Source organism: Lepisma saccharinum, chromosome 24 (genome assembly GCF_977018435.1).
Source record: "Lepisma saccharinum chromosome 24, izLepSacc3.1, whole genome shotgun sequence".
NCBI classification, from domain to species: Eukaryota; Metazoa; Arthropoda; class Insecta; order Zygentoma; family Lepismatidae; genus Lepisma; species Lepisma saccharinum.
Window position 1 is genome coordinate 34,103,889 of NC_139252.1, and position 15,002 is coordinate 34,118,890.

General features: G+C 38.9%; 1 protein-coding gene across 1 annotated transcript in view; it reads left to right on the forward strand.

Annotated features, from left to right (window-relative positions):
* Nucleotides 1-14,764, forward strand: part of pb (homeobox proposcipedia) — a 232,587-nt gene extending 217,823 nt beyond the window's left edge. The window contains exon 2 of the mRNA XM_083111106.1: nt 11,065-14,764. Coding sequence (XP_082967232.1) covers nt 11,065-13,232 — 2,168 coding nt within the window. The 3' untranslated portion in view covers nt 13,233-14,764. The remainder of the gene's footprint in view (nt 1-11,064) is intronic.
* The last annotated feature ends 238 nt before the right edge of the window (nt 14,765-15,002 follow it).

The following is a 15,002-nucleotide window of genomic DNA, read 5'->3' on the forward strand; positions in this document are numbered from 1 at the left end:
ATCCTTCCTTTGCAGGAATGTCAGAATGTTCCTGTGTATTGGAACGCTTAAATTGTCCATTTTGTCAATCCTGCTGCAGGAATGTCAGAATGTTCCTCTAAATAGAAACACTTAATTTTTTTGTCTTGTGCTTCGTTCTTCAGAAGTATAAACAATTTCCTGTTAATAGGAACTTTTCTTATCCTCCTATTCCTTTTAAAAATCATTTTTCAGGAATATAACAATGTTTCTGCAAATAAGAACAATAAATTTAGTTATAAATGTACTAATGCTCATCTGAATGGGAATGCATATTTTTGTGTGACTCAATCTGCAGCCATAAAATAATGTTTCTTTATAAATAGGAATGTTTAAATAGGAGAACCGTACTCGAAAGAAACAATAGTGGATTGATGTATAGGAAGTTAGATCATAGTGCCCGTTCAGACTCGAGGTGCGAATCCAGTGTCACGAAACGAAAATCTGCTTCCAAAGTCTGATCTGCCAATGTGGTTAAAGTATATTTTATATGTATAATAGTCATCTTTCTATTTAGTCAATCCTTCCTTTGCAGGAATGTCAGAATGTTCCTGTGTATAGGAACGCAGAGGAAGGATTGACTAAATAGAAAGATTAAGCGTTTCTATACAGAGGAACATTCTGATATTCCTGCAAAGGAAGAATTGACTAAATAGAAAGATTAAGCGATTCTATACAGAGGAACATTCTGATATTCCTGCAAAGGAAGGATTGACTAAATAGAAAGATTAAGCGATTTTATTCAGAGGAACATTCTGACATTCGTGCAAATGAAGGATTGACTAAATAGAAAGATTAAGCATTCCTATAAAGAGGAACATTCTGACATTCCTGCAAATATAGGATTGACTAAATAGAAAGATTAAGCGATTCTATACAGAGGAACATTCTGATATTCCTGCAAAGGAAGAATTGACTAAATAGAAAGATTAAGCGATTCTATACAGAGGAACATTCTGATATTTCTGCAAAGGAAGGATTGACTAAATAGAAAGATTAAGCGATTCTATACAGAGGAACATTCTGATAATCCTGCAAAGGAAGGATTGACTAAATAGAAAGATTAAGCGTTCCTATACAGAGGAACATTCTGATATTCCTGCAAAGAAAGGATTGACTAAATAGAAAGATTAAGCGTTCCTATACAGAGAAACATACACTGTATATTCTACTAGTGCACTTGTGAATCAAATTCAACGTTTGTATGATGTTGTATGTTCAAATCAAGACATATTGAAAAATTATCAATGAAGATTTAAATAAATGAAAACTCAGAGTACACGCAAAATCCAAAATGTGTCAATTGACACAAATATGTTGACTTCAGTAACACATTAAAATGGTCGAACTGCTGCTGGTGTACTTTTGATGCATCAAAATGCACGCAGAAATGCATAAAGGGTATATTTAATGACCTGATGTTCCGTGTGATGAACTGAAAATGCATAAGTTGACATGATCAGAACAAGGTCATTTCAAAGAAACCAAAATTACACGTTTAAGGGTATGAATTGACGCATCAACCTTGATTTATTGTATTTCAAGTTCCGTGTGTAATTCACCGACATATTAGGTTTCCAGGCAACGGAGTTTGAAAGGATAGCGTGACTATTATATTTCTCTTTCTATTTTGGTACGTCGTTTTTCAACCTCCTGGGATAATCGCGGCAATGAGGATGGAATAGTGTTGAGACAATTGTTGCATCTGTGATTTCATAGTGCGATACGCTAACCACTTCGCCACGGAGACCGGCTCAGGCTTTAGTAATATTGCTAATACTGGTGCATCGTTATGTTGACATTGCAAACTGACCTTATAGCGTTACTGCTCTGTATGTGCAACCTCTCTCACTCAATTCTATGGCCTTTGTAATCCCCTCTTCTAGGCATTTCTTTCTGGGGACGCAGCCCCATTGGCCCTCAACACCACTGATCCCTGGACAAAGTAAGGACTTCCGTGTTTTTTGTGGCAAAAAACAGAGCTCCAACTTCTCTCTCTAGCACGGTTCTTGTTCGAGTTCCTGTCGTTCCGTTGAACCTCAAGGAAACTTTTGAGTCGCCCCCGGAGTTGAGACCAAACTCCAAGCTTGTCAGACTATGACATGAAAAGGGACGAGAAGAGAAAGAGAGAGAGAGAGAGAGAGAGAGAGAATAAGGGAGGTTAAGGGCGGGGACATTTGATTGACAGCCAAGTCTACCCAATCACGAGTACGGAATACTGATGAGGTAAACGTCAATCACAACATTCTCCCTCTCCCTCTCTCTCTCTCTCTCTCTCTCTCTCTCTCTCTCTCTCTCTCTCTGCTTTCTTTCTATCCGTTCGTCTCCATGCCTCTTCCTCGGCATTCACAACCCCCCTCCCTCCCGACGCTCCACAGACTGGAGTACCTCGTGTTGTAGCCGACTCCGCCTATTAAAATATGATAATCTCGGGAAGCAAAACCGGCGAAGAGTCGGTCCGAAGTGGAGAAAACGAGAACACAAGGCTTTGTGGATAGTTGAAGGTTCCTTCAGCAGATGGCAGCAAGAACATGCACTGTTGCCAAACCCTTCTCTAATCTCAGATTTCAAACCTTTGCTCAATAATATATAGCTATCACAATAATATCATCTGCATAGTGGGGAAAGAAACTGCGGTGCACCAGATCGCCTATACTGAAGTTTCTATTGATTGATCGATTGAGTTGGTGTTTTACGTCCACGTCCACTTTATGCACAGTAAGGCTAATTGGGACTGGGCCTACAGTTTAAAGTGGTATCCACGGGTATCGAACCCTGGACCCCTTGATTACAAGGCGACGAAGCTGCTACCGCGCCATCGGGTAGGCATACTTGGGTTTCGAGTCTTGGAAATTTACATATACAATATTCCACCTTTGAAATTGAACGGTCTGGCTGTCAATTTATAAATATTTATAATTACATAAATATAGGGTGATCCGGAAGAGTGGGGGACAAAATTTAGTAAGTGATTCCCACAGGAAAAGCAAACAAAAAAGTCCATATGAACATATGCCCGGAAATTCGTGTGTTCCAAGACACTTGGTAAAAATAAACACCGAAAATTAAAAATAGGCACTATATATCGACAGATTTTTCATCACTTTCCCGGATTAGGCACTCAAATAGCAGTTCTCTTCAAAATATGCACTTATGGCTAAAATAGGCAACAAGAGCCACTATAAAATTCATGTATTCCTCTCAGAAATGGCTTGAAACACTTTCTAAACCTCAGAGACAATATTTTCTGTCCATTTATGACATAACAAATCTCAGAATTCAGCCCACTTAATGCTTTTCAAAAGTTTGCACCATTGTTGTTGCAGATCAAAGAGATCAACTCATTGTGTCGCCAGCAGTTACTACTCAAAATTGTTTCACTTGCGTGAAAATTACAAGAGTAAATCTTGCCATGTAATTATTCTTGGATATATATTCTTAATCATTTGCATCACCCTGTAGACCTCATGGAGAAAGCACCACTAAGCCTAAATAACAGTACACTATAGGTCTCAGGCTCACCCCCCTCTCCCAACGCACCAGTGGCGACGATTGTGTTCCAGAACTGGGGCTGGGTGGAGGGCAAGGACAGTTCACTTTTCCTTTCCCTTAGCAGATAAGGTTTAGCATAGTGCGGGGGCAAAAGTGGCAAGAAAATGAGGGCAACTGCCCCCCACGCCCCCTAATCACCGCCACTGAAACGCACACTAACCAATTCATCATTTATCCTCATGGTCGTTACTCAAGATGTGCAAACACGACGTATAATAACTGAAACTGAAATAAAATAAATATTCTCTTGCAAGGAAAGTTATACATGTAACAATAACTACAATAAAACTCTCTACATATATTTTTGAATTGCTTTGGTATGCGTGACAAGCAACTCCAAATAAAATAGTAAATTCGCCACTGATTAAACTTTCCACAAATCTTTCCCTTTGTTTTCCGTTCAGATTTCCCCCAAATTCCTCGAAAATTCCGTATCGTGAATCTCATTGGCCAGGGCAACTAAAGTGGTGACATCTATAGTGACGTCACACGTCACGGACCGCGGGGAAAGCACAATACACTTCTCTCCTTTCCGTCCGTCGCTGGCCGGTTCGGAGTGAATTGTCGCCGCGCTCCGAACAACAATGGAGATCCCGCAGTAGCTTTCCTCTGTTGAGACTGCACAACAATCACAGTCCCACCTCACCCCACCCCGACACATCCTGGAGTTTAGATAACTTCTGCAGTTCCTTTCAAGCCTAGAAGAGAATTGATATCTTTGTAAAACGGTTTGTATTTTTTGTCGTAAGATGTCTCTCTATTCTCTCTCACTTGAGAATGGTCAATGTCTAATCTGCAAATAATGGAAAGATAGCTGTGGATAAATTAAATTTCTTCATATCTTTCTACTAAATAATCTATGATCATCCCTTGAGCGTCTGTTATTTCTCCTAAACAATACGGAATAAATGTTATTGTTTCCGTATGCTACTGTTGTAAAGTTATATAAATTATAGTCAATTTACGAACTGCAGAAACCTAAATTTCTGAAAGTTTATTGCGATATTCACCTATTGATATTATAACTTCCTCAATATTCTGAGTTTAAAAGAAAAATATTTTGTTCATTGAAAGGTAGTTACATTGTACATATAAGCACAAGTGATTATTTCCAGCAATTTTTTTCATATAGAGTCCCACAAGTCAATATGTTCCGCAATTTTTTTCATGTAGACTCGCACAAGTCAGTGTGTTCAGTTCATGTAGATTCGCACGCCAGTATGTTCGGCAATTTTTTTCAGGTAGACTCGCACAAATCTGTATGTCCAGCAATTTTTTTTATGTAGACTCGCACAATTCCGTATATCTAGCAATTTGTTCCATGTAGACTCGCACGTCAGTATGTTCATCAAGTTTCTTCATGAGAATTGGTGCATGCCAATCTCTATTCAACACAATTTATTCACATAAATTGATATGGAGCATTGAGTTCAGCAAAATTTCTTCATGTAAATTGGTACCGTTCAAGTTATTCTTCAAAATTTCTTCATGCAATGGGGCGGAGTTCAAATCATTCAGCGCAATTTCTTCAGGTTCACAAGTTCATCAAAATTTTTTCAGATAGGCTGGCACATGTAAATCAGTTCAGTATTCATGTATTTCAGCGCAGGCTAAGTTATTCTACTATCTTCCTTTATGTGGATTGATGTGGTTAATATTTTAGTAACAATTGTTTATAAAAAATCAGTAAAATTTGTCCATGTATGCAGGCAAAATCAATGTGTTCAGGACTATGTATTTGTCCAAACTGATATAGTCATCTATATATTCCACTCTTATCGCCATTAACTGGGATAAAATTGAGTGCCAACAACCAATATCTCAAGAACTAGGTAGAGATGTGTTCAGGTAGATACAAATAGTATATTTATTTAATGGTATATGCTAATAAAATGTCCAATTAGAGTCTCAGCAGTACGACAAAATATATTTATATCACTTAACGGCTTCAAATAACTCTCGAAGCACATAATACCTAATACATAATACCACTCAAAATTGTTGATGTAGAAAAATAGTTCAGTTCATATACAGGTATCCAATTTGACTTTTTACTTAGATATCTATCTAACATGTTATATAATTTCTGGCTGGAGGGTGTTGCTGATCACGTCACCTACACAAATGGCTGGTATTCTGAATATCCTTTGCTTCCCCCGTTTACATTCATGGCATGTTGTAATGAGGGGACTTTTACCTTCTTACCTGTGTTATTTTAACTCATAAGAATTGTATTTTCACCTTGTGTAAATTAGCATAATATTGCTGTAAAGAGGAGCTCGTGTATCATTTTTATTTATTTTATACATTTTGGAATAATTTTAATTTGTAGTATTTTCTGTATTGATTCCACTAATGTGTATAGTATTCCCATAAGTAGAGTCAGGGGGCTCCCCTCCCCCCCCCCTTGGAGTAACGAAAATTGCATTTATCTTAGTCCTCTGTTTTATTTGTAACTCTTCCTTGTATTTTCGTTCTAGCTTACAATATTTTTTTCTCAGTCCTAGTATCTCTTCGTTCGAGTTTACTTCATCTCTTCTTTATCATTACTCTCTATATATTTTCGCTTCCATTTCTATTTCTTTTCTATTTTTTCTCTCTATTGATCTTCTGCTGCACCTTTTCCTTCTCTGTCTGTCTTTCTGTCTGTATTTCCTCCATATCTCTCTCTCCCTCTCTCTCTCTCTCTGGCTTCCCTACTTTCTCTGCCTCCCTGCAGCGTCTTTAATTCACTTCCCCTTCTTTGCCTCGTTTTGTATTAATTTCTCTCTCTCTCCCTCTCTATCTCTCTCTCTATCTCTGTGCTTTATTTTTTCTTTCCTTCCTTCTTTTTCTTTCTCTCTCTTTGCTTTATTATTTCTTTCCGTCCTTCCTTTTCTTTCTCTCTCTGTTTTATTATTATTTTCTTCCTTCCATTTCTTTCTCTCTCTCTCTCTCACTCCCTCTCTCTCTTTGCTTTATTATTTCTTTCCTTCTTTCCTTTTCCTTCTCTCTCTCTCTCTCTCTCTCCCTGCTTTATTATTTCTTTCCTTCCTTCCTTCTCTCTCTCTCTCTATCTCTGCTTTATTTCCTTCCTTTCTTTTCTATCTCTCTGCTTTACTATTTCTTTCCTTCCTTCCTTCTTTCTCTCTCTCTCTCTCTCTCTGCTTTATTATTTCTTTCCTTCCTTCCTTTTCTCTCTTTCTCCTCCTTTCTTTCTTTCTCTGCAGCGTCTTTATTTCTCTTGCCCCTCTCAATGTGTTTCCCTTCCATCTGTATTCATTTCTTGTCTTCCTCCTTCTCTCTCTCTCTCTCTCTCTCTCTGTGCGTGTGTGTGTGTGTCTTCTTTACATCTTTTGCTTTATATATATATATATATATATATATATATATATATATATATATATATATCCCTCTCTCTCGCTTATGTTTCTATTCTCTTTCCTTTTCCCTCTGCCTAGATCTTTAATTTTCTTCCTTTTTCTCATTCTATACAGTTTCTTTCATTTCTGCTTTTCTCTCTCTTTTAAAATAGTTCTCTCTTATGATGACACGTAAACATGATGCCAATATATATCTAACTTTAGATTTTGGCCCCGTTGGAACATTTTCTCCGAACACTCATGCCTTAATTCAAGATACCGTTCCTTTGTATCCTTGGTAAAAATCACTCTGGCGGTTAAGCCAATAAGAACAAGTCGAACTTGAAATTACTTCAGAAAACGCCAGAGGGAAGGTAAAAGCTAAGCCAGGAAAGAACAAAACAAAACTCCACCCAAGCCCACCGTCGTCAGAAGGGGGGGGGGGGGAAGGAGGGGGTAAAAAAAATCACAAACCTCTTCAAATGCCTTCAAAAGTGAGGGGACCCAGGAGTTCGGTCCATTTGTCAAAAGTCAAAATGCGAGCCTAAACTCCGGGCGACATGAAATGAATAGATTCAGCCGACACTTGTGCCAAGCAAGAGAGGGGAGGGGGAGGGATGAGATGAGACCGTGCTAGAAGGAAAAGGCAGGGAGAGAGAGAAACTTAGATGAAAGGAGGGGCGGATATTAAATTTCACCTGGCGTCAGATGGCGTCAGTTCTTTGTCACGCCGAAGAGACAGATAGACAGGCAGCCGGACAGACGGAAGAGTTGAAGGATGTAAGATTCGGGCTGGGAGAACCTGTGATGGGAACCAATGCTTCGCGATTTCCATAAAAGGGTTGCGGTGGTTGAAGGTTCACCGTCCGAAATTACACTTTCTTGATGTTTCCTTAACGATTGAGGTGTTAGCTGTTATTTCCAACATTTCCTGAAAGAATCAGGATCTAACTGTTAATTGTAGTAATATTTTTTCAAGGAATAAGTTTCTAGCTGTCATTTATAATAATATTTCCTCAAGGAATAAGCTTCTAGCTGCAGTTTCTAATAATAGTTCCTCAAGGAATAAGTTTCTACAGGTTATTTATAATAATATTTCCTCAATGAATCAGCTTCTAGCTGTCGCTTCTAATAGTATTTCCTCAAGAAATAAGTTTCTAGCTGTCATTTATAATAACATTTTCTCAAGGAATAAGCTTCTAGCTGTCGTTTCTAAAAGTATTCTCTCAAGGAAAGAATTTCTAGCTGTCGTGTCTAATAGTATTCTCTCAAGGAATGAGCTTCTAGCAGTCGTTTCTAATAGTATTTCCTGAAGGAATGCGTTTCTAGCTGTATTTTCTAACATTTCCTGAAGGAGTGAGTTTCTAGCTGTTATTTATAACATTTCCTTGAGGAATGAAGATCTAACTGTCATTTCCAATAATATTTCCTGAATGGATTGTGTTCTACCTGTTATTTTTAATAACATTTGCTTAAGGAATGAGGTTCTAGATATTTCTAAAAAGATTTCCTTAAGGAATGAGTTTCTATCTGTTATTTTTAATAATATTTCCTCAAGAAATTAGGCTGTGGCTGTCATTTTTCTAATAACATTCCCTCAATGTATTTTTGCATTAGAGTTCTGGTAGTGTAGCCAGGACAAACTTTCCATTTGCAGCTTGAATGGAAACCCTCGTAGATGACCTGACAAAGTTGTTACTACCGAGGCTTTCTGTACTTTAACGGTACGAGAGCTGAACGTGACGTAATGCATCCATCCGTCATGGACAGGTGGCAGCACTTAACCGTCATAAGCATTTTCTTGTTCCATGACACGTCTATTTCGAATCAGTGTGAGAGCAGTTCTACGAAGATGTGCAATAAAATCAGTATCAAAAGTGTAATCCCAATTTATAGCAATAATAACAGTTTCCCTTCATTGATTTTTCTTAAAATTGTTAAACGTTAATCGTTGAATTATAGTTTTTAAGTATATTTATCAAAAGCGCATAACGTACCGAAATCTTGAAGCGTAATAAGGTTAGAAGATATTTTAAAAAAGATATAACATATATTTAAAACGAAATGTTAGAAAATAAAGACTGGATTCTAGAGCTTGCTTTAGTGATGCTTTAGTAATGCCAACAATTGATTATGCTTCTCCCGTATTTATGAATATCAACAGTGCCCTAAATCACAAGCTACAAAAACTTCAAAACAGTTGCATAAGATTTATACTGAATGTCAAAAGAAGAGAACATATTTCCCCGTACTTACAGGAACTTAATTGGTTAAACGTGAAGAATAGGAGAACATTTTTGGCATTGTCGTTATTGTACAGGATCCTGTACAATAAGGAACCAAGATATTTATATGATAAAATTGCTCCGTACAGGAAGAGAGGAAAACAAATTAATCTTCGTCAAAAAACCCAATTCACGATTCCTGTACACAGAACAACATTCTATGGAAACTCTTTCATAGTCACCGCAATAAAAGAATGGAATGGCCTCCCCCCACCACTGACCTCAGGGGAGCTCCACCCTGGAACTCACAAATTAAATCTAAAGAAGCATCTACTGTCCAAACAATAGTGTCTGGATTTGTCTTTTCTGTAATGAATAGGAATGAGGTATTGGTTTTTTGTAGTTTAAGCTGTAATAATTCTATTCTAATTGTGGTTTTAGATTTAAGTCTGTACCTTCGTTACATTAATTGTTTTACATTATAGGTATGAATGTTTCATTTTTATTTTTTATTTTTACTCTTTCTACTGCAACAATGATTTTCAAGACGTGTTAAAGTGTCAATTGTAATATGTTTTTTTTTAAGGGTTTGTTGTAAGAACGGCCCGCGAGGCCGAAACACGCCCTCTCAATAAAGACGATATTATTATTATTATTATTATTATTATTATTATTATAGTGAAGAGACTGGCTTAATAATGTACATCTAGAGACATGTGATCTTTGAGTCAGTCAATTACAAAACCATTTTTAGCCTTTCATGCCTCAAAGTTGTTGGTCTTCGCTAAGTTAGTGCAGTACCCAAACTTTGATACAGCTACTCGTGTGTCCCCCACCATGTGATCTTTTCTAAGTTAGTCTAGTACAAGAACTTCTTTAAAACTTCAATATCCCCCCATGTGGTATTTCTCAAGTTAATCTAGTACAAGAACGTTTTCTTAATACTTTCCATGTGATGTTTCTCAAGTTAGTCTAGTAGAAAAACTTTTTTTAAACTTTCATGTGCCCCTCATGTGATCTTTCTTAACTTAGTCTAGTACAAAAACTTTTTAGAAACTTTCATGTGTCCCCATGTGATCTATCTTAAATTACTCTAGACATTTTTTTTAAACTTTCATGTGACCACCATGTGATCTTTCTTAACTTACTCTAGAACAAGAACCTTTTTAAAACTCTCATATGCCCCATGTGATCTTAAGTTAGTCTAGTACAAAAATGTTTTTAAAACTTTCATGTGCCGCCATGAGATCTTCCTTAAGTTAGTCTAGTTAAAAAATCTTTTTAAAACTTTCATGTGCACCCATGTGATCCATCTTAAGTCATTCTAGTACAATTTTTTTTTAATTTCACGTGCCCACCATGTTAACTATCTTAACTTAGTCTAGTACAAAAACCTTTTTAAAACTTTCATGTGCCCCCATGTGATCCATCTAAAGTCATTCTAGTACAATTTATTTTAAATTTCATGTGACCACCATGTGATCTTTCTTAAGTTAGTCTAGTACAAAAAAAAAGCTTTTTAAAACTTTCATGTGCCCCCATGTGATCTTCCATAAGTTAGTGTAGTACAAAAACCTTTTTAAAACTTTCATGTGCCCCATGTGATCTTAACTTAGTCTAGTACAAAAACGCTTTTAAAACTTTTATGTGCCCCCATGTGATCTTTCTTAACTTAGTCTAGTACAAAAACTTTGTAAACCGTTCCTGTACCCGTTACAGAGATTGATTCAAGATTACACATCTAGAGCTCTTATACATGTGATCTTTTTTGAGAGGTGTTTGATCTTTTGCTATTCTTTTATCTATTAATTATGGGGTGTTTACAATATGATGGTATACTTTACTGTGAACTGTTTTGTGGTCTAATTTACAATGATTTCGAAAGGCTAAAGCAAACAAAGTGATCATTTTGTTTCTTTTCTTTCCAGAGAATGGAATGCCTCGGCGACTTCGGACGGCCTACACCAACACACAACTTCTGGAACTGGAGAAGGAGTTTCACTTCAACAAGTACCTCTGTAGGCCACGACGGATTGAAATAGCAGCTTCCCTGGACCTGACGGAGCGGCAAGTGAAGGTTTGGTTCCAGAACAGGAGAATGAAGCACAAGAGACAAACGATGAGTAAACAGGGCGAAGAGGAGAAGGGACCGGGAGAGAAGTGCAAGATGGAAGGTGGAAAGAATCTTTTGGACGACAAGAAGAGTTGTCAAAATTGTGATCTACCGACAGGTGGCGATCTCACAAGGACAAGCGGCAACAATAACAACAGCAGCACGAACAACAACAACAATAGTAACTTTAGCAACAATAGTAACGCTAGTAGTGGTGGTAGCTGTGCCAGTAGCAATAGCAGTTCCTTCGACAAACTGGAAGAAGACTCTCGCTCCAGCGAAAGTGGTGTGTTGACTCCAGTGGTGAAAATTGGTGGTATTATCGGTGGTGGTGTCGAGGTGAAGCTGGAGACAAAGAGTCCGCCAAGCGTTGGTGGATTGGTGAGCGGGAAGACGCCTGCGCACACGCCGCCAAGCACCAGCAGCGGACAGGTGGCGGCGAAGAGCATCAAGGAACCGGGTAGTGTTGGTAGTGCGGGGGTTCCGGTGATGATGGACTCGCAGACAACTTCCGGCGTGTGTCCCGGAGGAAGCCTGACGCCTTCGACTCCGGGGACGCCGTCGCAGCCGAGTCCAATCGCGGGTTCCGGGAACGGTGGACAAGGTTCCAATGGTGGTAGCAGTGCAATGTATAGACACAACTCTCCAACGGCTGCCACGACCGCTTCTGCAGCCGCCGCTCTCAACAGCGCCACGGCGGCTGCCTTGGCAATCCACGTCAGTCCGCCGAATCCTCCACAAGCGATTCCGCTCACCCTGTCGGGCCACAGAGGACAAACCCCTCCGCACTTCTCCAAGTCTTCGCCGACACTGAGCCAAGCTCCCCAGACCGGCCCGCACGCGCCATATCCAGGACAATGCGGTGACTACCGTGGGGGTCCTAGGGCGGAGTATCGGGGATCAGGCCCCCACATGGGACAACCAAATCTTGCATGCATGCCTCCCGGTGCGTACAGTCCAAGGGATGTTTTCCCACCCCCACAGCAACAACCTATGCAAAATCACTGCTCTTCTCCGCGCATGTTCTCTGGACCATATCCATGCCCCACGAACCCCAGTGCTCAACCGTCACCCAGTATAGAGACCTATGGGCCCGTTCTGAGGCATCATGCCCCGCACGGAGGTACCCCACCTGTGCATCAGCGTATGAACGGCATGCATGCACCTGTGACGCCTCCCCGCTCTGGGGTCCAGCAGCACTCCCCCCGTCCTCCGTATCACTATCCAGGAGCTTCGACCACAACCACATCCTCCAGTGCACATCAAACAGCACCTTACTGCCCGCCTCCAGGGCCCTACAACAACAACTACCACTCCGGGGGGTACAGTGCAGGGTACAGCAACCACCCAGCACCCAGGTCGAACCCGTACCCTCCATACCCAGCAGACGTCGGGCACGTGGGGCCAGATACGTACATGCAGCACGGCGGAAACCAGAACCCAGGATATGGAATGGGTTATCCTAGCTCTCACGGTGGGTACCCTAGCAATACTGCCAACATGTACCCGGTCGCTGGCAACGACAGCATGGGTCAAAACATGGCAACGCATGGACATATGACTGACGCCTACTATGAGGGTATGGGGTACGGTCCTAACATGCAAGATTACACCCAGCAGCACCAGCAGCCTCCACAGGCGCCCACGAAACACGGTTCGGCAATGGCGGCTACCACGGGGGGACCTCCGGGGGCACCTCCTTACTACGACGGCCAAGCCAGCATGGGAGGGGACGCCTCGAACATTCCGAACAATTACGTCTCGTCGCCGGAAACCTTTCCCAACACGGCGTCAGGAAACGTCAGCAGCAACGCCACTCCAAACGGACCTGCAAACAATCCAGGGGCGGACGGCGACGTCAATTTCAACTTCAGCTTTTACGAACAGAACAATCCTTCGGAAAACAGCAATAGCTCGTCGGACTTTAACTTCCTAACAAACCTAGCCAATGACTTCGCACCGGAGTATTATCAGCTTAGCTGAGATTGGACCACAGTGTGAAAAAGCAGTGTTGCGCAACAATTGTGCTCCGTTACCATTGTTGGTGAAAGACAAAACGCTGGTGAACAAAACAAAGAAACCAAAAAAGAAAAAAGTACGGAACTTTTTAGTTAGTGTATGTCGTTGATGTTCTAAGTGTACATACGTTATATCTTCAAAGGGTAAAAAAGGTACAGGTTCATATGCTTACATGTCCTACGCGACCATTTTAACAGTGGAATACATGTGTCTGTGTGCATGCATTTTTTTCTATATGAATTCCCCCCTTTTAAAAGTGCACCCAGTACATAACATGGCATGCATATAGATACATAGTGCACATAACATTTTGCACATACTTAGTGCTACAATTTTAAAAAATGGCCTCCGCCCAAATAACAAGAATTACACCAAGGATTAGTATGTGCCCATTAAACAGAATAAGCTGGGACGATAAAATATATTGAAGCAGGATAATGGATAAAGAACACCAAACAATAAGGGTAAAGAGTGAGAAATTGTTGAAAACAGAAAACAAAAGAATAATGGAACAACTTTTTAATTTACTAGGAGGTAAACATTGTGGCCAACGTTTCTAACAAACTTTATTCCTTTGTTTGGTTAGTACTTAAAAAATATGCAAATTTCAACATTAACATAAAAGAAAATAATGTTATATACATATGTATCTGTGATGAAAACTAGGTTTCTTTCTCGAGTTAGCGTATAGCTTTAATGTGTGCGGTGGTCCTTGATGTTTCTCTTGACTATAAATCGAGTATTTCTTTGTTCTTTTTTTAAAAGTCCGACTGTCGAATTGTTTGTAATTAACCGGCCTAGTTATATCCATTATCAGCATAGCTGATTGTGTTACTGCGAAAATACTGAGGAAGTTTTACAAGCCTTAAAAATGTTTGTTTCCTTTGTTTCACTTCTCTTTGTTTATGTACAATGGAAAAGAATGATGTAGATAAAAAAAAACAGGAATAATTAAGAAGAGGTTACTAACCTCAATTAAACATTAAAGACGTGAAAAAAATCAAAAAAATCTTGTAATTTTGTTCCGTTAATAAAAAACCTATTTTGAAAAAATACGGAGTTGAAGGAGAGTTACTAAAATTCTGTTGAAGGTTTTACCATTTTACTCATCTACAAATAATCAGTTCAATTTATTTTATTCAAATTATTTATTTAATCGTTTTTAAGAGATATAAGATTTATGGTGGGTAATATTTAAAAAATGTAAAGAAAGTAGAATTACATTATTTCAGATATTGACTCTTAAAAATGTAAAAAACTGTGATTCTCAAAAAATAAGTCCAAATTTATATAAGTGGTCAAAAATTTCCAATATTATGACATTATATATAGCGCTATCTCTTGTGAGAAAGAAAAACGTGAATTCAGCAACGCAGCTTTTATTTCTGTGGCTGAATATTTAAAAAAATGTAAAGATAATAGAATTAGACTGTTTCAGATATTGACTCTTAAAAATGAAAAGAAAACTGTGATTCTCAGAAATAAGTCCAATTTTAAATAAGTGGTCAAAAATTTCCAATATTATGACATTATATGTAGCGCTATCTCTTGTGAGAAAGAAAAAACATAAATTCAGCAACGCAGCTTTTTTCTGTGGCTGAATATTTCAAAAATGTAAAGAGATTGTTTCAGATATTGACTCTTAAAAATGAAAAAGAAAAACTGATTCTCAAAAAATAAATCCAATTTTATATAAGTGGTCAAAAACTTCCAATATTATGACATATGTAGCGC